Consider the following 23,505-nt stretch of genomic DNA (forward strand, 5'->3'; position numbering starts at 1 on the left):
ATATACAAATATATAGTTTGCATACCATGTGGTATCAAACGACATTTTCAACACTTCTCGCTAGTATTTATTCTCCACATATCGAATACATTACATGCTGCAGGGTGACAACACTGAACGAAACATCATAAAGCAGTAACTTCTGTAATCATGTAATTATGGCAAAAGATTTAACTGAAGCTTCTGGAGACAGTCGTGCTATGTCATATATTTCTTGCTTACCTTTTGGCCTAATTATTTTAGTGTGAAATGGTTGTGCAGACAATCATCTAGAGACACATCCGGCCCCACCTTCTGCCCTTAGCTCTCTGTCTCATCCCTAGATCGATTCTGGTGTGGATTTCAGATGTGATCGAAGGCCTGAGGGAACGACACGGCAATGTTAACTGTTTTTCACAGAGAGCTTATATATCATAAACTGGCAAATTAAAGTTATTGACAGTCTCAACAGAGAAGAGGTAAAACAATTAATCTCATAACTTTATTTTGGAGATCTTATTTATACTGATCCGTAAATACAGCCAATGTATATTTCAAGGCCAAGCAATCATTTCATGATCATAAATAATATACTTACTTTAATTATTGCAAAATGGTCTATGAATTATTACAACTGGGCAATTGCTTGCTTGTTCCCTTGACTCGTGCCACGCTGAATTGTAATTTATTGATGTTCCTGCATGAATGAAGCTTTGTGGTGTATAGTGTTTTGTATAGGTTAAAATGCAGAAACAGCACGATCATTCTTAGTGTGGAAACAAAACAAAAGGCTCATTGCCTGTGGATGGATTGGGCTGAGGGTGTGTGCGTGTGTGAGCGAGTGAGCGTCTGAAGGGCAACTATAACAAATCAGGGGGCGGCGGCAACTTTAGGACCTGGAGGAGCTGAGTCGATCCTACTTCCACACCTCACCCTTCAGGGTTTTCGTGGTGCGGGCTCATTGTTCCGAGGTAGGTCTCCCCGTTGGAAAGCCGGAGGGAACAGCGGCGGTATACATCAGAGACGCGATCGCTGTTTTATTCAGTCACATGGCTATATGCAATATTGTGTAACAAAGAAACCAACTGGAAATAATATCAATATAAATGCATCGGGGAAAAAGTATTTTTAATAGAAGGCATTTAAAGAAAGGGGATGAAATTGCACGAAGAATATACTGAAAACTAATCATCATTAATTTATTACTCATTTAAGCACTTTGCTTCCTTCAGACTTGAAGTAAGACTCGCTCCTTCTCGGTTGTATCTGATAAGCGGCTGTTTTGAAACTGAGAATCCGCTTCGCGGCCGCTTCGGATTGCTTGGCGAGGATGATTCGCCGGCTGTCCCTCGCATGGACCCCGATCTTGTGGCTTTGTGCGTTTGGTCCGCTGGAAACTGACTGCAGAGCCGCATCGGCGGGACGGAGTTGCGGTGAGAGTCGGCAGGTCTACGCAGACAAGGGGTACAGTCTGAACACGGCGCCGCTGACACAGATCTCGGGTAAGACTGACAAGGACTCGGGTAAACATGTAATAAACAAATAACTGCACATTGATTATGTACGGCTTTAGCATTATCCTGAAAGAAATGAACGCTCAGTTAGTGTTGCGGAACGGTTGTGTGTCCATCGGTGACTTTGAAACAAAGCGGCACTGTGGAAGCGGTTTTCTTTGTGTCGTTCGTCTGGATGTCAGCATACTGTCTCCGAGCTCAGCCCACATATCTGTAATGACAGAAACTTACCAGTGATTATGGATTTAGTGTGGGTTTTAAGCATTATTTTATGTATTGCAAGAATAAAAAAACTACCGGCTATAATACGTGTACAGGTGAAATACCTTTCTTTGTCTGCACAACAAAGATTAGATCATGCAACCTGGCCACTCACCTGCACTAACGTGCAAAGTGTTTTCATGGCTGTATGTCATTTGCAGTGTTTGTTTAATTGTTAAACGCACAGATCGTTTTGTAAGCACAGAAAAACCTTAGGTAATCTAAACAGTGGTAGCCACTGATCGATATGCGTGCAGTTTTTTATTATTTTCCCAGAAGGTTTCAGCATATTTATGTGGGCCCCTGTACATGCATTTCTCAACATCTGAAATATGTACATCAGGGGTGGCCAAAGAGGCCACGTCAAAAAGCAGTCTCGTGTATTTGAGACAAGCTTAGGTGGATGTCAGGTGTGTGAGTGACTGAATGTTTCCATGGCTGTGTTTTTGTGTGCATTGGTGTTCAAACATTGGCAGCGTGTCCCGTGGGCCAGGGCAGCAGATGGCTGCGAGAGAGGGATGATGAAGAGTTTAGAAATGGAAATGGAGAGGGGGATGATTCAGAGGGAGAAAAGGACAAAGGGATGAGGGGAAATGGGAAGGAGGTCAGGGTTTTGGATGACAGTACATAGCTGCTGAAAATAAATACATTAAAAATAATACAAAAGGCCAAAAAAATGACATATCAAACAATGTATACTTAGTGCATATGTATGTATTGATTGAGGTATATAACATGTTAAGTTTTTAATTCAGAAAAAATTAGATATGAATATCAAGGATTCATTAGAGTTTTTTGGGAAACCAATAGTATTGTTTAACTTTAATTTCATTGTTTTGCATACATTATTATCACGAGCACTTTATATCTTTTATCCATTAAAAAAGATGGTCATACTAAGCATATGATTCAATGGGGCCAAACGCTTCTCGTCCTGAGACAATATAATTAATGGTGTTTTAATCACCATTATAAATCTACTGTCCAAGATTTAAATGGTTTAATCATAGTTATCTACTCATCAATTTGAAATGGTATGATCTCTACTCACTGCTTTTGCACACAGCATCCTTTTTTGTCACCAGGCATTGATTGCTGTTTTAATTCTGGTCTTACATCGGTTGACGCGGTTGTCATTCAGTACTGATATTGGCTGCATGATCGCTTCTTGGTCCAGTCCCGGAGAGGTCTTTTGCTGCGGAGATGAGGTTCAACACATTTGTGTCAATGTTCTTGTTTGGGGCAAACCTAGTTTCCTTTGATTGGCTGGGGCCTGATTGCTCATTTCTGTGATTGGTGTAGGGGAGCACCTGCGCCTCTGTCCCCAGGACTACACATGCTGTTCCAGCGTGATGGAGGAGGTTCTTGCTCGTCAGAGTGAGAGTGACTTCCTGAAGGCTATTGATGACACCAGCCAGTTCCTGCTCACCACCTTCATGCAGAGACACCGCAAGTTTGATGGTGGGCGACCTGAAGATGACCTTTAAGGGTGTGATGGAGAATGATGCCTTTGCAAAATGCTTTAAGCCATACTTTTTTTTTTTTTACCAAAACACCTCTATTGAAATAATTTACATGCAAGTTGAAGTTTCTTTTAAGCATCTTGATGGGTAAATTGTATTTTTTTTTGTATTCGTTAGCGTTGTACACCAATCGCTTTACAGTCTGGACTATGCAAATTCACATCAAGTTATCAGCTGCTGTACTGAAACCACTGCCTTCATAGTCTTCCTGGTATGGGAACAGTTTCTTTATTTTTCCTATTTTCCTATCTCAGAGTTCTTCCGGGAGCTCATTGACCTGGCAGAGAAGTCCATGAATCAGATGTTCACCAAGACCTACGGAAAACTGTTCACCCAGAATGCCCGTGTCTTCCACGACCTTTTTGCTGAGCTCCGTCGATACTACACTGGTCAGGACCCAGTGGTTGCATGGTCATCCATCCATCCATTTATTTATTTTTAGACTGTGTAGCTGAGCTGCAAACCGTAAACAGAAGCAACTGCGACAAATTCTGTGTCATGTTATCACTTTTGAATGCAAGGCAAATGCCCTGCCTGAATATATGTAGTAATTCCCTCTTCATGCCTGCAGGGGGCAGTGTGAGCCTTGGGGAAGTTCTGGCAGAGTTCTGGTCCCGACTGGTGGAGAAGGTCTTCTCTCTGGTGAACCCCCAGTATCAGTTCAGTGATGAGTACCTGGAGTGTGTCAGCAAGCATGCGGAGCAACTGCAGCCATTTGGGGACCTTCCTCGCAAACTGCGAATACAGGTGAGGGTGATAACATGCAAACCTAATACAGGTAAGCAGAGCTATGGATGAGAGGATGGGATTGGGCACAATTGCGGGAGTCTGACAGTCAATGCGGGAGAGTTGGCAGCCCTGCAAGGAATACCAGTACGGTACATTTGTGTTGACCCAGAACTTCTGACTGTTAATTTCTGTATAAATGGTAGGTAAAATGGAACAAGTCACAATACATACAGTTTTATCTCACAAACAGCACACACAATTTGACTTGGCATATCTTTATTGGTGGTTTAAACAATGAAGGGCATTGATGGTAAAGTATATAAACCCCACTGAATATTGACCTTTCAAAGAGGGGAACTGGATTAAGGTGTTCCAGTCGATTTCAGTACGTATGTGACTTGCCTGCTCTTTTGTGTTTACTTGTTCTTCATGAGAGAAGTCTGTCATCTCAGAGGCCATCTTCGCGTTTTTCTCCCATAAACACCAGCCTTGTTAAAGTGCTTTTCCTTTTATAAACTCATCAACATGGATATTAGGTAATGTAAGGGTTGCCTGCAGATCTGTAGCTGTCACTGTACGGTTTTCTGTCACTCGCTTGATTGTACATTTTGATTGTACAGTAATCTTTGCAGGATACCCATTATTAGGCAGATTAGCAATAGTTTTGTAAATTATCTGCTGGACTGTAAACTGATGAAAAAAAAAATTTAAATAAAAAAAAAAAAACTTTTCATAACCCTTCCTTACGTTATGAGCCTCAACAACTTTTCTGACATCGGTTTTTATCCGTGCATATTTCAGTTCAAACGGCCCTCTTTTAGGAAGAGCCAAATCTAACGATGGCCAGACTTTGTGGATCTTGGAGGGTATGGCAGGGCACCTACAACGCATTGTAGAGGTTCACTTATTTTGCCAGCATAGACTGTTTACACATAGTCATAGTCAACTGAACTCCTCTCACCTTTTTCTCTCAGGTGTCAAGGGCATTCATAGCTGCCAGGGCACTAGTTCAGGGACTGGCTACAGGACGTGACATTATTAACAAGGCATCAAAGGTGATTATACGTGTACATACTTGCATATCTGCGTCTCTTCCCATTGCCTCCTTTTGACCTTTTTGGATTTAATGTTGACGTGTGTCCACTATCTCCTGCTGACCTGACCCTGTAGCTGAACGTGGGTGGAGAGTGTCTTCGGGCGCTTATGCGACAGTGGTACTGCCCTCTGTGCCGTGGCATGCCCACCCTGCGCCCGTGCCACTCATTCTGCCTCAATGTGATGAAAGGCTGTTTGGCCAACCAGGCTGACCTGGACAGTGAATGGAACAACTTCATTGGTGAGCGTCCAGATGGTCCCTCAGTTGGCCTCTAATCTCAGAAGCTTCCTTACCGCTGGATGTCATTTTTAAAATCTCACTGCCTAAATACATTTACAGATTTTTCCATTTTCTGGTTCTTTCTTACCTTAACTCTCCCTGTCAATCCCACCTATTATCCTCAGATGCTCTGCTCCAGGTATCAGAGAAGCTAGAGGGGCCATTCAACATGGAATTGGCAGCTGATTCCATTGCAGTCAAGGTTTCCGAGGCCATCATGCACATGCAGGAGAACAGTGTCACCACCTCCACCAAGGTGAGCTGCTGGGGCACTGATCTGAGCGAGTGGGCAGAACATAGACAAACATGAGATCAGTGTTTCACTTGCGTTATTCATTACTTCTTCCGTCAGTAGTTCCTTAGTACTTCCTTCATTTGCTCCTTCCGTACGTTAACTTCAGTATTTTACTTGTGTTTTGCATTACTTGTGCATTTCATTGTTCACAAAGATTTACAGAATTAACAGTAGCAAATATAGTAACTGTTTGAGATAACAGATGCGCCGTGAGTCATTCATGAAGAACAAACATGAGATCAGTATTTCACGTATGTTATTTGTTCCTTCAGTAGTTTACAGAGGTTTACAGAATTAACGGTAACGCCGTATATTAACTGCACCTTCATAATGCATTCATTATGCAGCCTTTTGCTGATAAGGCATACCTGTATAACATTCATTAACAGCTTTCATATAAATTAATAGCAAACAATATACAATTATACGATTATAATGTTTGTTATTATCATATGATGTTAAGGTATACTTACATGCTGCTTATGAATGTTCTATGAATGCATTATGAAGGAGCAATGAATGTTCCACGAATGCATTACAAAGGTCCATTTAATGTAAAGCATCACTGAATTAACAGATATAGCAACAAATGCAGTAATTACTTGACATAAAAGATGTCAAGATTCATTGATGATGAATGAGCAAGTGATCAGTATGTAATAAGACTTTATGGTTAATCAATACATAAGTAATAACATAGTACTAAATTATTTGTGCCCCATCAAGTAAAGTGCTACCAAAATTCTGATTGTAAGGGAATGAGGATGTAGGACGAGGAAAAGGAAGTGAGGTGTGGAACAATGCAAAGTGGTAATCGGCGAGATGGAGGCAGATAACTGTGAAATATTGGATGCTGTATTTTCCTGTGAGGACCAGAGCGAATTAAATATTCACTTTGTGCGTGGACGCCGATTATCTTGTTTGTAGAATAAACCGCGACTTCACTAGAGTGATAACTCTTGCTGATTCTATCAGTGGATCACCGTGGCTTGGTCTCCCCTTCCTCCAGGTGTTCCAGGGGTGTGGCAGCCCCCGCCCTGCCCCCAGCCGGTCACGGCGCTCCCTGAGGGAGCAAGGGGGCAACCGGAGGCCATTTCGCACATATAGTCCTGAAGAGAAACCCACTACGGCTGCCGGCACCAACCTGGACCGTCTGGTGGGGAAAAGGCCACACTTCCTTTTACGTTAATCTTACATGAGTAATTTGTTTATGCACTCGTAATACCGTAGGCGTATGAAGAAGTTTCAGATTTTCCTTAGGGGTCTTAGACCTTAGGCCACTCACTGGCTTAAGCGAACTCCAATTCTGTAAGCAGTGGTCTACCTCAAATATCTTAGAGTTATTGCGTTGCTTTTAATCTTCATTTTTTTTTATTGCAATTACATATGGTGGATGACAACTTTTGACAATCTTGTGTGCTCCAGTCCATGCCTTTACAGTACATTTGGAGTGCTGCTCATGTCCCCCTGTGCACTTATCAGGTGCCATTAATTTAATGCTGTCTTTCCCCCCCTGCCCCCCCGCCCCAGGTTCTGGACCTGAAGGAACGCCTGCGTCCTATGAAGGGCTTCTGGGTCTCACTTCCTCACACCCTCTGCAACGATGACAACCTGGCTGCTGATGTAACAAATGAGGACAAATGCTGGAATGGCCAGGCAAGAGGACGGTAAGAAAGACAGAGGGGGAGAAGAGATGGTAAACAGGGGAGAAGGACAGGGCAAAGAGAAAGACCTTAGCATGGGGAGGTTAGTCTCACATAAAGGCAGTGTTTCCCCGCCCGGTCCCCCGGGACCCACAGATGGTCCACATTTTTGTGGATAGGGAGCTGGGAGGGAGCAAAAACATGGACCATCTGGCTGGGAGCTGGGAGGGAGCAAAAACATGGACCGTCTGTGGATCCCAAAGGACCTGGTTGGAAAACACAGCATTAAGCCAATGTTCCCTTCTTTCCTCCACTTACCTATTAGGAGTATAAAAATGTCTCGATGCATCGTGATGAATTGATTATTAATCTGGAGATTCAATGCAATGATCTGTCATCCTCAATTTTTATACGAATTCCACAGTGTAGTGAACTTCATTAGGTCACTTCCAGTGTCCCAGGAGGCTCATAAGGCTTCTTTCAAAATCGAAATCGATTCTTGGGGGTAAAATAAAGATACTCCTTTTTCCAACCTGCATGCTCTGGCATTTGCATGCTGCAGTTATAGGCACAGTAGCACCTGCAGAACATGAATTTCCAAAAAGTATGATGTCAGGGAAAGGTTAATTAATCTTCCTGAGGTAAGAGCTACTTGATGCTCTTTAGGGCAGTGGTGGCTTAATGGTTAGGGAAGTGCACTTGTAATTAAAAGACTGCAGGTTAGAATCCCTGACCAGCAAGGCACCGCTGAGGTACCGCCCCCAAGCACTGCTCTCCGGGTGCTGAATTAGCTGTCACGTGCTATATCACATATGGGTTAAATGCCGAGAAAACATTTTGTTGTTGTGTGCTGTGGTGTGTCAACAATGACAATTAATCACTAAATTTATGCTACAATGCATTGGGAAACCCGCCCCTGTTTTGTACCACAGAATGCTTGGCCAAGATAATCTTTGCCTTATGATGCATTTGGGAAATGCCTCCGTTTCCCAGCTCAAAAAGTCATTCTCATTTCAAGCTATTGTGGCCATGATCAGGACTCTGAGGTAGCTAATTAGCTAGCTAAGTGAAAAGTAATGTTAGTCTTAGAGATGACGTATTGGTTAACCTATCAGTATGGGCCAGTAAACTTTTCAATCACGACACTGGCATCATGCACATATGTTGTTCTTAAACAGCATTGCCAACTGATATTTAAACTCTATCAATAAAAAGACAAATCTGCACCAGCAGGTTTCACTGCCAGTAAACCCCTCCCCCAGTCAGGTAGTGTTTCCTTTGATGTGATTATTTCCATACAGTTAAGCAGTTTTTTTACAATTTCATACTGGTGTGTTCTCCCTGTTTGGACAAGGATTGAATTTTGGTTAACAAAACATTGAATTAATCTAATTGTGATACAAATGACAGCTTTCCGATGCATCAAATCGTTCCCTCAAAAATTTCTTCGCCGCCAATGATTTGCACCCATATTACTATACATATCGCACCCATATATGTTCCATTGGTTTTTACTATTCATGGTTCTTGGCTCAAAATTGCGCCTTAGATGTGCTTTTGTGTGAGACTTTTAAAGCACTGGGTGTTTTCACAGGTACCTGCCAGATGTGACCAGGGATGGGCTGGTCAGTCAGATTAACAACCCGGAGGTCGAAGTTGATATCGCGCGACCGGATGTGAGGACGCGGCAGCTGATTATGGAACTCCGTGTTGCTATCAACAGGCTAAGACAGGCCCAGGCTGGACAGGACAGTGACTTTATGGACAGTGAGTAATACATCCAGAAACCCAAAGACACATAAATATGCTTCAGCTTTGCACATGCATGCATGACCTTAGCAAACACAAATACATGTAAAATGTATGTCAACCTTGGTAAACACACTCAGTTTAACCTCCCTCTCTCCCTCGGTACAGGTGAAGAGGGGAGTGGGTCAGGGGGTGGAGATGGTGGTGACAGGTATAGTGATGAACCAGGCTCTGGGCCTGACTCTCCACCTAACGGTAAACCTGCCCGCAACCCACCCAGTCCAAATAAACCTCCCCGTGTCAGGGACAGGACTGGAACTAAGCGGACCAGGCCCAATCAGGGCCATGGGAATCGCATTACATCGGGCGTCAACCAGCTGTCTGCATCTCACTCCATCATTGTCTTTCTCCTCCTGGCCATATGTGCTGCCCCCATGTGGTGAGATCTGTTACTGCACTGTAACACTTAAATTTGACTTTGTGTATGTAAGCTGATTTAAAGAAAAAAGAAAAAAACAGTCACTGTTTTTCCATGTAAACCTAAATCTGAGTGACATTCTCGGGGTGAATTGTGCCGAATGTGCCATATTTCGTGGGGACGGTTGCTGAAATTTACATCCTTTTACCAATTTTTACTATGACCAAAAGCTGTTGGCAAGAAGAATGAAAGACTAACAATAACAAAAATGTTTTAACAGCAAAACAAAAGAAAGACTTTTTTTTTTAACTTATTGAGTGGTCTTCCGTCAGTCTATACTAGTGTCAATACATTTAACTTCCAAGGGCCCTTGTGCGTTTCTCCTCGCTGTAAGAACACAGTTAGCATCACATTAAACACGGCTTCTCCTTTCTGTGAGAGCACTGGGTTGCATTTCAAAAAGTGCATGCTTACCGTCCTGTCAGAGCTCTGGAAATCTTATCGCTAAACGTATTATCCCTTTCCTGTGAGAGATCTATTAACATGACGATAAACACAGCTAAATACTAGTAGCATCTTAAAAAGCACACGCTACCCATCCACAAGGGGGCTGTTAGCATTGCAGTAAGCACAACCTCTCCTTCCTGCGAGAAAATGTTAGCGTTATACAAAGCACACCCTCTTCTCCTCTGAAATCTGTTTCTCCTGTAATCTTACACAGTGCCTCCATCTGCCATGACATTATAACGACGCTGCCATAAAGCAATTTACAGCAGAATATGAAAAGAAACTGTTTTTACGTGCAACCGTTTAGTAAAGCAATTATGTCATTTTCATTGTAACTGTAATTATGTACAGAGTACATAGTGTGTGGCAGGTGGGGTAGGTTCAAGGTTTAAATTTAAAAAAATGTAATTTATTTAGTGAATTCCTGATGGGGAAAACTTAGAACATCACCTGAATTCCTTCACTAAAAGTGCTTCTGTGCATAGCTGTGTAAAAGTATGACAAAGTGAGCTGTAAATCCGGGGCATGAATGTCTGCCGAGCAGTTTCTTAGTTAATTTTACACTGCATGTACACTACATGTAATTGGCAAGTTTTGATGCAATATTTTATGTAATATTCCCTTTTGAAGCCCAATCCAGCAATTTTCATAAATAAGGTCTTATTCAGGCAGTTTAATGACTGTTGTCATCTAGAATGTTCTGGAAACTTCGGAGGGGAAAGTGCCTTTAAAGCATGTCCGTCTCACTTATTTATGCAGGTCAGATTATCAATGTGAATGTTTCAAATCATAACTGTCACATATTTTGTCTTCAACTAATCTGTGTAATTCAAGTAATGTGTTAGCAGTTGTATTCAGGGTTTTAGGTATTTCATATGAATCATTTACTGAATTCCATTATCGCGCAGTAAACTGCTCTGGGATTGGTTACCTCTATGTGATACACATGCTGGGGATTTTTTTTTTAAAAGGAGAAGCCTTATTGGTCGAGAACAAATGGGGCAGGTGCAATACACCTGTGAAGGACATGCTTGGTATACCCTCTGGGTAATTGAATTTTCCCCTGGTTTTTAAAGAAGAAAAATATTGAAAAATCACCAAATAGAATTCCCCTAGATCACAAAGTAAAAGGGCCTCTGGACTGGGATCCTTCAGACTGAATGAATATCATGGCACACGCCTCATCTACCTATTTTAGTGTTGAATGTAAAAAAAAAAATAGAAAAAAGTTTGAGGTTCGATACTGTTGAACCAGAGGGACACGGTGTGACGAATGTCAAGCAGCTCATGACAAGGTGATGTGGACAGAAATAGAATGGAAAGAGACTTCATTTCATTTAATGAAACTGCTCCGTTTTATAGTAGCAAGTGACGTGCATTGTTTGTGATACTTGTGGTGCATGTGGGACCTGGTTGTATACCTAAGATGGGGGGGGGGATCTGTGCCCAAAACTAAATCTTCTGGGTATGTTTCACTTCATATGAAAAAAAGTAATATATATAAATATATATCAGTAGGGCTCAAATGCGAAGATAGAATGTGTTCAGTATGTATTATGTTTAATTTCTATGACATCATTATTTATTATGACAATTGATCGTGCCTCCTAGAAATTTCTTTATAGAAAAGTAAAAATTAATCTTTTTTTAGGGTTAAAAGGAGTTTTATTACATTGGGTTGGTTGGTACAATCAGATGTACACAGAATCCCAGATTGTTTTTAATAATCATTTATTTATTGAAATTCATTTCTAGTAGTAGTTCCAACAACACGTCACAGATAGGATATAGGGCTGAACCCACATAATTGGGCTGGGGGGGATTTTATCAACTTGGCCTTTTCCAGAACATTGTTCGCTTGAGTCTTGGATGGGTTCATGTAGTCTCTCTCAGTCATTCTACTGAAATGTGAAGGGCACAAGCTGTGGAAGCCTTAAAAGCCCCCTGACACACTGGATGGAACCTGATGAACTTCATTACACTGTGGAATTCCAAGCCAAAAGGGCCTTGAGGAAGGATGAAGACAATTTTTCATCTTTATCATCCATCGGTGTTTGACGTTTGTGTGCGTGTGTGTTGTTTGTAGTCAGGAGATGGAACTCGATGTCAAGTACTGCATTTATGTTGCACTAAAACTTCTCCCTGTTTACAGTTCATTTCATAGCTTGTATGTAAAACATAGGGACTAAACCCTGTCCCTCCTGCTTTGGAGTCCTGTATATTTTTACTCCACTGATGTAATTACCACAGCTGGTGTTTCAGGGGTCACTTAAGTGCTAATCAAAATGCACTACCTGGAATGTACAGGGCCAGGTCTGGAAAAGCACAGAAAAGTCTATTCCTACATTTAATGTTCATGTGGAACCTTGGAGCTCTGTGACATGCAGTCTAATAGTGTAGGTGTAACGTTTGGACAGCATGTCATTGTGTTAGGAATGGTTTTTACAAACCTAAGCTTGTATGTGTGGTGTCAGATGACTGCCATTTTTGGAGGAGCAGGCTTTGAATCTGACAATTTATGATGATAAAGCATAAGCATTTAAATCAATGCCTTCTACAACCTTTCACCAAACATTTTTGGATCCAGAATCTTAGGAAATACACAAGTAAAATAACAAAGCCTTGCAGATGTTTTGTAAAAAAGTGTAAAAAAAAAAACTGCTGTCTTTGTCAGTTGTGATTGTGATTCCAATATATATCTATAAAAAAAGCTTTACTGCTCCTATTTGTGTTCATTGGTATGACTGACTTATGTAGCTGAGCTGAAAAGCAAAACAAATGTTTAATGATTTGCTAGTCACTTTGGAAATCAGAACTGGGAATCAGTACTTTCAAAACTGTTTGATATTTGTGAGGAGTCTCAGCTGAAACATAATATATGCAAAACAGGAAAGCACTCTTCTATTCCAGCATCTTCACCTTCAGACTTGAAGAACTAGCTGTATTACTCTGAGCCAAATTGCAGAGGAAATGGCCTTACAATCACTAGCACTGAGACAAAGAGGTTCATCTTCCTCCTCTTGGGAAAGATCCACAGCAGTGGAAAAGTCTAATTTGTGCTTTAGAGCCCAATGTAATACTGCTGGTGCCTCCTGCTGGCTTCATGAGGACATGCAGGAAGGGAGAAATTTCAGGGCCAGCTTCCTGTCTATGGTTTCAGCAGAGTGCATATAATTAATTGATCTTGCAATACTGCAGTTACACCACCAGGTGGTAACAAAGGTTATATACTCGTTTGGCAGAATACACAACAGCAAACAATATATGACAGTTGTGTTGAAGCATCCATCCATCCATTTTCTAAACCACTTATCCTACTGGGTCGCAGGGGGTCCAGAGCCTATCCCGGAAGCAATGGGCACGAGGCAGGGAACAACCCAGGATGGGGGGCCAGCCCATCGCAATGGGCACGAGGCAGGGAACAACCCAGGATGGGGGGCCAGCCCATCGTAGGGCACACACGCACACCATTCACTCACAGATGCATTTCTAGGGGCAATTTAGCAAGTCCAATTCGCCTCAGCATGTTTTTGGACTATGGGGGGAAACCAGAGTACCCGGAGGAAACCCCATGACGACATGGGGAGAACATGCAAACTCCACACATGTGACCCAGGCGGAAACTCGAACCCGGGTCCCAGAGGTGTGAGGCAACAGTGCTAACCACTGCACCACCATGGCGCCCTCGTATTGAAGCATCAAGTAATTTAAATACCTATTTGAACAATCATCTTAATTTACGCTGGTAATTTAGAATCTTAAATGTTTTTTTATAAATCAGGTTAGTGAAAAACACCCAGTACTTTTACCCATCCAGTATGTGCATTTTGCACACTTACACTTTATGTAGTCGTGTGCTGATGGTACATAGTACCATGGTCCTGGAGGAATGCTGTCTGATCACTGTATATGGTTGAAATTACAATAAAGGCCACTTGACATGAGGAGGAAGGAATGTGAGTCAGTTCCAAATGCTGGACTGACCAGAGTTACAGGAAGGAGGCCAAATGCCTCCTTTGGTGATCATGTGTGGGGCAGGTCTTGGGATTTCTCTGGAACAGCCATTAGAGCATAACTTCTAAATGCCATCAGTACTTTCACTGCTGTTATTTCATTCACGATGAAATCAATGACAGTGCCTTTGGACTGGCAGACCGGAGTGGTGGTCCCAATGTTTAAGAAAGGGGAACAGAGGATGTGTCCAACTTCAGGGTAATCACACTCCTCAGTCTCCCTGGGAAGGTCTATGCCGGGGTACTGGAGAGGAGGGTCCGTCCGTTGGTTGAACCTCAGATCCAGGAGGAACAATGCGGATTCTGTCCTGGTCATGAAACACTGGATCATCTTTTCACCCTCACAAGAATATTGGTGGGTTTGTGGGAGTTTGCCCAACCAGCCTACATGTGTGTTGTGGGTTTGGAAAAGGCATATGACCATGTCCCTAGGGGGGCCCTGTGGGGGGTGTCCCAGAAGTATGGGGTACCAGGTCTGTTGTTGAGAGCCATCAAATCCCTGTTCAATCGGAGCAAAAGCTTGGTTCGCAATGCAAGCAGTAAGTCAGACTCATTCTTAGTGGGTGTAGGGCTCTGCCAGGGCTGCCCTTTGTCACCAGTTCTGTTCACAATTTTTATGGACAGAATCTCTAGGCATAGCCAAGAGCCAGAGGGGGGGGGTTCAGTTCAGGTGCCTCAGGATTGGGTGTTTGCTTTTTGCAGATGATGTGGTCCTGTTGGCATCATCGGGCTGTGACGTTCACCATGCACTGGGGGGGTTTGCAGCTGAGTGTGAGGTGGCCGAGATGAATATCAGCACCTCCAAGGCTGAGGCCATGGATCTCAACCAGAAAAGGGTGGATTGCCCTGCCCTGGTGGGGGGATGAGAAACTCCTCTACCAGAAGCAGTACAAGTATCTTGGGGTCTTGTCCACAAGTGGCAGTAATGCGGATGCTGTACCGTTTTGGTGAAGAGGGAGCTGAGCCAGAAGGCAAATTCCCAACTTACCAATCGATCTATGTTCCTACCTTCACCTATAGCCATGAGCTCTGGGTAGTTACCAAAAGAATGAGATCACGGATACAAGTGGCCTAAATGAGCTTCTTCTGCAGGGTGTTTGGGCTCAGCCTTAGAGAGGGTCACCGGGGCCCCCTCCTGAAGCCAGGCCTGGGGGTGGGGATCGATGACGGGCACCTGGTGGCCAGGCCTACACCCATGGGGCCAGGTCGGGCACAGCCTGAAGAAGGCATGTGGGTCCCCCCTCCAATGGGCTCACCACCTGTACGAGGGGCCAAAGGGGTCGGGTGCAGTGTGAGTTGGGCAGTAGCCGAAGGCGGGGACCTTGGCGGTCTGATCCTCGGCTGCAGAAGCTAGCTCTAGGGTCATGGAATGTGACCTCTCTTGTGGGGACGGAGCCTGAGCTGGTGTGCGAGGCTGTGAGGTTCCAACTAGATGTAGTCGGGCTCACCTCGACACACAGCTTGGGCTCTGTAACTTCTGTCTCCTGGAAGGGGGTTGGACCCTCTTCCACTCTGGAGTTGCTCACGGGGAGAGGCACCAAGCAGGTGTGGGCATACTTATTGCCCCTTGGCTGGGAGCCTGTACATTGGGGTTTACCGCGGTGGATGAAAGGGTATCCTCCCTTCGCCTTCGGGTGGGGGGACGGGTCCTGACTGTTGTTTGCGCTTATGCACCAAACAGCAGTTCAGAATACCCACCCTTTTTGGAGTCCTTGGAAGGGGTGTTGGAGAGCGCTCCTCCCGGGGACTCTCGTGTTCTACTGGGGGACTTCAATGCTCACGTGGGCAAGTGAGATAGTGAGACCTGGAGGGGCGTGATTGGGAGGAACGCCCCTCCCCCCCATCTGAACCTGAGTGGTGTTTTGTTATTGGACTTCTGTGCTTGTCACGGATTATCCATAATGAACATCATGTTCAAGCATAAGGGTGTCAATATGTGCACTTGGCACCAGGACACCCTAGGCCGCAGTTCGATGATCAACTTTGTGGTCATGTCATCGGACTTGTGGCCACATGTATTGGACACTCGGGTAAGGAGAGAGGCGGAGTTGTCAACTGATCACCACCAAGCGTATAGTGAGGGTCTGCTGGGAACGCCTGGTGGAATCCCCTGTCAGGAGAAGCTTCAACTCCAACTTCCGGCAGAACTTCACCCATGTCCTGGGGGAGGCGGAGGACATTGAGTCCGAATGGGCCATGTTCCATGCCTCCATTGTTGAGGTGGCTGACCGGAGCTGTGGCCGTAAGATGCCCGGTGCTTTTCGCGGCGGCAATCCCCGAACCCGCTGGTGGACACCGGCGGTGAGGGATGCTGTCAAGCTGAAGAAGGAGTCCTATCGGGCCTTTTTAGCCTGTGGGACTCTGGAGGCGGCTGATAGGTACCGGCAGGCTAAGCAGAACGCGGCTTCGGTGGTCGCTGAGGCAAAAACTCGAGTATGGGAGGAGTTTGGCGAGGCTATGGAGAACGACTTCCGGATGGCTTCAAGAAGATTCTGGTCCACCATCTGGCTTTTCAGGGCAGGAAAGCGGTGCAGCATCAACACTGTTTATAGTGGGGATGGTGCGCTGCTGACCTCAGCTCGGGACGTTGTGGGTCGGTGGAAGGAATACTTCGAAGACCTCCTCAATCCCACCGACACGCCTTCCAATGAGGAAGCAGAGTCTGAGGACTTGGGGGCGGACTAACCTATCTCTGAGGCAGAGGTCGCCGAGGTAGTTAAAAAGCTCCTCGGTGGCCGGGCCCCGGGGGTGGATGAGATCCGCCTGGAGTTCCACAAGGCTCTGGATGTTGCGGGGCTGTCTTGGTTGACACGCATCCACAGCATTACATGAACATCGGGGGTGGTGCCTCTGGATTGGCAGACCGGGGTGGTGGTCCCCCTCTTCAAGAAGGGGGACCGGAGGGTGTGTTCCAACTATAGGGGGATCACACTACTCAGCCTCCCTGGTAAGGTCTATTCGGGGGTGCTGGAGAGGAGGGTCCGTCGGATAGTCGAACCTCGGATTCAGGAGGAGCAGTGTGGTTTTTGCCCTGGCCGTGGAACAGTGGACCAGCTCTATACTCTCGGCAGGGTCCTGGAGGGTGCGTGGGAGTTAGCCCAAACAGTCTACATGTGTTTTGTGGACTTGGAGAAGGCCTATGGGGAGTCCTGTGGGGAGTGCTCCGGGAGTATGGGGTGCCGGGCTGCCTTATAAGGGCTGTTCGGTCCCTGTACATCCGGTGCAAGAGCTTGGTCCGTATTGTCGGCAGTAAATCGGACTCGTTCCCGGTGAGGGTTCGACTCCGCCAGGGCTGCCCTTTGGCACCGATTCTGTTCATAACTTTTATGGACAGAATTTCTAGGCGCAGCCAGGGCGTTGAGGGTGTCCGGTTTGGTGACCTCAGGATAAGGTCTCTGCTTTTTGCAGACGATGTGGTTCTGTTGGCCTCATCAGACCGTGACCTTCGGCTTTCATTGGAGCAGTTCGCAGCCAAATGTGAGGCGGCTGGGATGAAAATCAGCACCTCCAAATCCAAGACCATGGTCCTCAGCCGGAAAAGGGTGGAGTGCTCTCTCCGGGTCGGGGGTCCTTCCCCAAGTGGAGGAGTTTAAGTGTCTCGGGGTCTTGTTCACGAGTGAGGGAAGGATGGAGCGGGAGATCGACGGGCGGATCGGTGCGGTATCAGCAGTGATGCGGGCGCTGCATCGGTCTGTCATGGTGAAGAAGGAGCTGAGCCAAAAGGCAAAGCTCTCGATTTACCATTCGATCTATGTTCCTACCCTCACCTATGGTCAAGAGCTATGGGTAGTGACCGAAACAATGAGATCGCAAGTGCAAGCGGCCGAAATGAGTTTTCTCCGCAGAGTGGCTGGGCTCTCCCTTAGAGATAGGGTGAGGAGCTCAGTCATTCGGGAGGGACTGAGAGGAGCCAGATGAGGTGGCTTGAGCATCTGATTAGGATGCCTCCTGGACGCCTCCCTGGTGACCAACGTTGGATGACCTGTGTTGTGCTTTGATGTGCTGGCAAATCTGACAACCGTGCATATTTTTCATGAAGTAGACTGCTGTAGACATTTGCCTGTCAGACATAACCTGGAGTATATACACTGAAAAGAGAGTCAGTTTCTGTTATGGTTTCCTGACCTGTTGCTCTTTTTGTCTCCAGCCATGGCCAGTTACTTATTTATTATCAAGTCAGAGTTGCCATTGATCATTGAAGCCTTTCTGGGAACCCCATTTGACTCCCGATGAGTGCTGGAACACACTGGCCCAGTAGATGTACAGTAGTAGTTAAGCAATAAGGCTTCTGTTAGTAATCCTAAAATACGTAAATCTTATGATTTACAGAATTATTTTTTCTTTCATAATCACTTGGTTCAATTTGTGCCCAGCCAACTAACCTAATACAACTAACTTTAATCTCACGGAATTATACAGCACCATTGAATAGCCTTTCTTACAAGCTGAACACTATTCAATTGCTGCTATGACATTTCAGCAATGAAGGTGCTCCTGCCTGGTTTAGGATTATGAAGCTCCTTGCCTGATGCACAATCTGTCTTGTTCACAGAGAATGGTATCTCAAAGGCGAATACCTGGTGATTATTGTCAGCCTGACAATAATCCTACCTCTTACTCTCATGCGACAGCTTGGTGAGTCTACTCCGCCTGCACTGGTTCCTCTCCACATTGATATTAAACTACCAGTCTCCCGTATTATTATTCAGTGGTACTGCAGACAAGCTGGTATTAAAACATTTCCTTAACTCAATTAATTCATCTTTATTTTACTTTTGTTTTTATCCTAACCAAACTACAGGCTACCTTGGCTACACCAGCGGGTTTTCTTTGACCTGCATGGTGTTCCTCCTCATTTTTCTAAGTAGGGGAGGGGGATGGCAGGGTGTAAGTGGGGGAGGGGTGTATTAGGAGGAAATTAAGATTTATTTTATGGACACCAAAGGTTAAAGAAAGCCTGAGCAAGCACGGGACACAGTTCTGTGTTGTTTTGCAGGTAATCTACAAAAAAATCATCATTGGCTGTCCTTTGGGAAACCATGACCTGAGTGAAGCCTCACAAGATATGGTCAACAGTACTACGGAGGATGGCGTATGCGAGGCCAAATTGGTCACCTTTAACTCAAGGGTCAGGCGGTTTATTGTGTTGCCATGCTTTCAGGTTGAATGCGGAGCCTGGAGTACATACTGAACTTATGTCCCTACCCCCTTGCCTTTGGGTTACAGACAGCATATACCATCCCTATCTTGGCGTTTGCCTTTGTCTGCCAGCCAGTAGTTCTGCCGATCTACACAGAACTCCAGAAGCGAGTCCATCAAATAAAACCCGCTATATTAAGATTAATGCTTTTTAATTAGTCTTAATCTAACAATTTCACTTTGTTTTCTGTGAAAACCTATACAATTGTGAAATATATCATTTAGATACTATAGTGACATCATATTGCATGAATGTCATTGAGCTGCTGTTAGATTTGTATGTATGAGTATACTTCATTGACAGACTTCACAGTCATTAACGATTTCTGCATCTCTCCATCTCTGCCTTTCTTCACCAGGCCGACAAAGAAGCGCATGCAGACTGTGGCTAACACCTCTGTGTTTGCCATATTTGTTATGTACCTTTTTGCAGCTGTCTTTGGCTACCTGACTTTTTACGGTAAGGGAAAGGCATTATGTACATGTTATGTAGCCTTGAACAAATGATAATACAGTAAGTGCATTGGAGAACCTGTAAGATGACAGAGATGCTCTGGTTTTGGACTGTTTAATATCCCGGCTTGGTTGGTTTTGTGCACAGATGAGGTGGATTCGGAGCTCCTCTATTCATATCACAAAGTCAGCAGTGCAGACCACCTGATACTGGGCGTGCGTTTGGCTGTGTTGTTGGCCGTGATCCTCACCGTGCCCGTGGTCATCTTCCCAGTAAGGCCCCTTCCCATCTCCCAGTTGTATATGCTATAAGAAGTGCGGACAAGGTCGCAGTATTGACTCTCCTCGCTGAACCTCTCCACAGATCCGGACTGCCCTACTCCAAATCCTGGTCCCTAACAGGCCTTTCAACTGGGTGCGTCACAGCAGTGTTGCCTTCGGCCTTCTTGTCTTAGTCAACACTCTGGTCATCTTCGTACCCAACATTAAGGACATCTTTGGAGTCATAGGTCAGTTTTGGCTCTTCATCAGCTTTCCAGACACCAAGTTGAAATACGTCTAGAAAGATTCTCATGAACTGATGGATGTTTATTCAGACAGATGACCCTCCTCACGTGACCAAATCCTTGTCTCTTACTTTCCAGGGGCCACATCAGCATCAACCCTGATCTTCATACTTCCGGGCATGTTCTACATTAGAATTGTTCCTGAAGCTCTGGAACCACTCAAATCCAGAGCAAAGATTCAGGTAGATCCTTTTCCCCAAGAGTAGAACTTGCTTCAAGTGTGTAATCAATTACACCAAGATGTTTTTCTAATTTTCTTCTCCCTCTCCTTTCCGTGTCAGGCTGCCTGTTTTATCAGGCTTAGGGTTCCTGCTCATGGTGATGAGCATCGCATTTATAATTATGGATTGGGTGTCTGCAGGAACCCAAGGCACTGATGGACATTGATTTCCAGTTCAGAGGCTGTATGCCATGCTGTAACTTACCCTGTAAATATGCATGTATTCATGAAATTCTTTTTATAAAAATAAAGCATGTCTTTTTATAAGGTTTTGTTCTTTTCAAAATGACTGACCCAGACTGCAAAAACCGAAGAAGCATTTTACTATTTTCCAGTATTAGTCAGTGTGAAAGTAAAAGCTTTAAAGAACAAAAACCGAGGTTAGTATAGGCTGGAAGGCGACGACCAAGTGGGCTCCTTACGCCCCCCAGTGTGCTGATCTCATTTAAAAAGGGACAGAGAGTGAAGAGCAGGTCGTAGAGCTCAGATAAGATGCTGCTTTATGAATGACTATTACCTGCTCTGCTACAGTTTGATGAAGTCTGCCACATTGGATGGAATTTGACATTGAGAGGGACTGAACTTTCCCAGGCTGAGGGGGAGGATTGTGATATATATCGTGATATTTATCGACACACATGCAACAGTCCATCCATCCATTATCCAAACCGCTTATCCTATTGGGTCGCGGGGGGTCCGGAGCCTATCCCGGAAGCAATGGGCACGAGGCAGGGAACAACCCAGGATGGGGGGCCAGCCCATCGCAGGGCACACTCACACCCCATTCAGGAATGATTTCAAATTAATATATTTATCATCATTTAAAAATTGACTGGTATTTGGAACTGTTCATAATCCCCCCCAACTTGACTAAATCTGCAGTTCCAGAAGAAAAACAAACCCAAAGCATGATGCTGCCCCCACCATGCTTCCTCGTGGGTATGATGCCGTCCCCCCATGGTTCACCGTGGGTATGGTGTTCTTTTGGTGATGCGCAGTGCTGCTTTTGTGTCAAACATACCTTTTGGAATTGTGGCCAAGATCAACCTTGGTTTCATCAGAGCATAACACGTTTTCCCACGTTTGATGATATAAGCAAACAGATGCCGTCCGTCTTTGTAAAATACATGAAGGATTTGCTATACTTTAGAGGGTTCTCGAAGTTTCGGCCCCAGGAGGACTTCGATGCGGCTGGCGAAGTTTAAAAAATATGTAATCACCTTTAAAAGCAATGCGCGCAGCAATCGATTGTCGCGGCAGCGCAAATAAGTACGTTACAGTACATTTTAACCTTTATACCGCAAATGAAGCATACAAGTTAAAATGCCCGATCGTTTCTTGTTCAGCACAAATGCACATAAAATAAGTACATTTGTAGAACAGTCGACCGCCGCACGAATCGCTTTTAAAGGTGAATGCGCATTCCATTTAGGTAGATCCCTGCACTCTTAGAAAGAATGCGTAGAAAAATTACAGATTACATGTAGTGCTTTAGTTTATACACATCTTGTGTCGATGTTAAATAAAACTGTTTTTGAAGAATTCAAAATTTTACACACATGCAGTCAACACAATTTATGTAGATTGAACTGTTGTACACACACTTAGTGTTAGCTCTTTTAAAAAAGGCATCATCTACTTTAGCTGCCAGCCAATAGTCTCACTTTATTGTATACGGTTGTACATAAAATGTTTTTCCATCATAATAATTTAACTGTGAATCGCTAAAAATCCGCAAGTCAGTGGCCACTGAACGCTTCCGTTTCTCAGAGACGATGCAAGCAACACTTATAACTCCGTTTCTACGGTAGTTATTACATGCAGTTAATTTTTTCGCTGTTAACGCAGTTCCTAATTTGAACATTCCGTTGTGAAACTGATTATGTTTCTGAATAATGGAGAAAGCTGCAAGTTTTTTAAATGGTAAGTTCCATCTAAGTTGGCTCTCTTCATAAAAGTTATATGCAGCTTCAGGCGGAATATTTGTTGTATTATTTAATTTTTTTTCACAATACTCGTGTCGTTAGAAATGTACCACGTACGTTATTAACCTTTTCATATGCATGAATTTTAAGTCACTAAGTCAAAACCTATATGGAGCGTTTTCCGTTAAAGTTGATACCGATCATGAATGTATTAAGAATGTGCAGTGAATCTGTACCTTGTGCGAAAAGTATCCTGGAAGATTTTTATCTTTTCTTATATCAAATTAGCACATATAATGCGGGAAGACGTTTGGAACAGGGAGAGGATTCGCGCCTGTGACCGTTTACAAGATTCTTGGAGTACGTTGTTTTCGTTTAACATATTTAGATGATAAAATAATCTTCTGCTGCTGTTATTTTAAACACGGGTTTAGTTAATATTATAATAGAACAGGCCGTGTATTTTACTCTATATTAAAATATTTTGGCGCCATTGATGATGGCTAGCTAACATACAGTATATACAACCGCTAACAATTTCAAAATGGCCGAGACAGCTAATTTACTGAGCCAGAAACGGCGCGAAGAACATTTTTAAGTATTGTTGCTCAGCTTGCAAAATGGAAATTTAAATTGTGAGATGTTTTATGTAGTTGAGAGTTATTTTATTAGCATTTATTTGTTTGAGCCTGGTATGAGTAAAGAGTTTTGTTAGAATTATTTATTCAGCATCATGAGGCAGGAGTAATCTTTTTCTCATCTCTTATACATGGCTGACGATGTAAATTTGCCGTGTTTATCATTCAGTCAAACAGACAATTAACCAGTCGGTGAGGGTGCAGGACAACGAGCAATCAGAAAAACACACAAAGGCAGGTACAAGAACAGGCAACAGGTGGATCACAAGACACAGATGCACTGAAATGTCGGCCGACCAAAAACCTTTGGATTCAGTACATGAATATGTATATAGGTAGTAATCTCTTAATTTCAGTACATAGCCTAATTTACAGTTCGGACTTCCGACTTGGTTTCTAAAGCCGTGATCAAATGGTGAAATACGCCATCTTATGTGTTTGACGTTTAGTTCAATATTGGCCTCCGCACGGAGTAAACAGTTTTTTTTAGCGAATGTT

The 23,505-nt window shown here is 44.1% G+C and overlaps 1 protein-coding gene, 1 long non-coding RNA gene and 1 pseudogene across 2 annotated transcripts; all 3 read left to right on the plus strand.

The window, feature by feature from the left end:
• The first annotated feature begins 820 nt into the window (after nucleotides 1-820).
• Nucleotides 821-12,709, plus strand: gpc2 (glypican 2). The gene is made up of 12 exons (XM_049029759.1): nucleotides 821-950; nucleotides 1,212-1,481; nucleotides 3,057-3,215; nucleotides 3,532-3,666; nucleotides 3,849-4,024; nucleotides 4,981-5,061; nucleotides 5,177-5,342; nucleotides 5,507-5,637; nucleotides 6,686-6,832; nucleotides 7,207-7,343; nucleotides 8,914-9,086; nucleotides 9,237-12,709. Exons 2-12 carry the CDS (start codon nucleotides 1,310-1,312, stop codon nucleotides 9,509-9,511), a joined length of 1,752 nt encoding a protein of 583 aa, XP_048885716.1. The 5' UTR covers nucleotides 821-950; nucleotides 1,212-1,309; the 3' UTR covers nucleotides 9,512-12,709.
• Nucleotides 12,710-18,155: 5,446 nt separating this feature from the next.
• Nucleotides 18,156-20,611, plus strand: LOC125750647 (sodium-coupled neutral amino acid transporter 3-like; annotated as a pseudogene).
• A 1,502-nt stretch (nucleotides 20,612-22,113) lies between these two features.
• LOC125750649 (uncharacterized) lies at nucleotides 22,114-23,283 on the plus strand. Its single transcript, XR_007400391.1, has 3 exons — nucleotides 22,114-22,367; nucleotides 22,658-22,729; nucleotides 23,177-23,283. It is a non-coding gene; the product is annotated as an uncharacterized LOC125750649 (long non-coding RNA).
• Nucleotides 23,284-23,505: the final 222 nt, after the last annotated feature.

The sequence above is a fragment of the Brienomyrus brachyistius genome, chromosome 10, assembly GCF_023856365.1.
Source record: "Brienomyrus brachyistius isolate T26 chromosome 10, BBRACH_0.4, whole genome shotgun sequence".
Taxonomy (NCBI): domain Eukaryota; kingdom Metazoa; phylum Chordata; class Actinopteri; order Osteoglossiformes; family Mormyridae; genus Brienomyrus; species Brienomyrus brachyistius.

What these genes read in the sequence shown, in the direction of transcription:
- gpc2 (XM_049029759.1), top strand. Translation starts at nt 1,310, where the DNA reads ATGATTCGCCGGCTGTCCCTCGCATGGACCCCGATCTTGTGGCTTTGT. An exon ending in GCTCCGTCGATACTACACTG is followed by an intron (nt 3,667 to 3,848) that starts GTCAGGACCCAG and finishes TCATGCCTGCAG; the next exon opens with GGGGCAGTGTGAGCCTTGGG. An exon ending in AATGGCCAGGCAAGAGGACG is followed by an intron (nt 7,344 to 8,913) that starts GTAAGAAAGACA and finishes GTGTTTTCACAG; the next exon opens with GTACCTGCCAGATGTGACCA.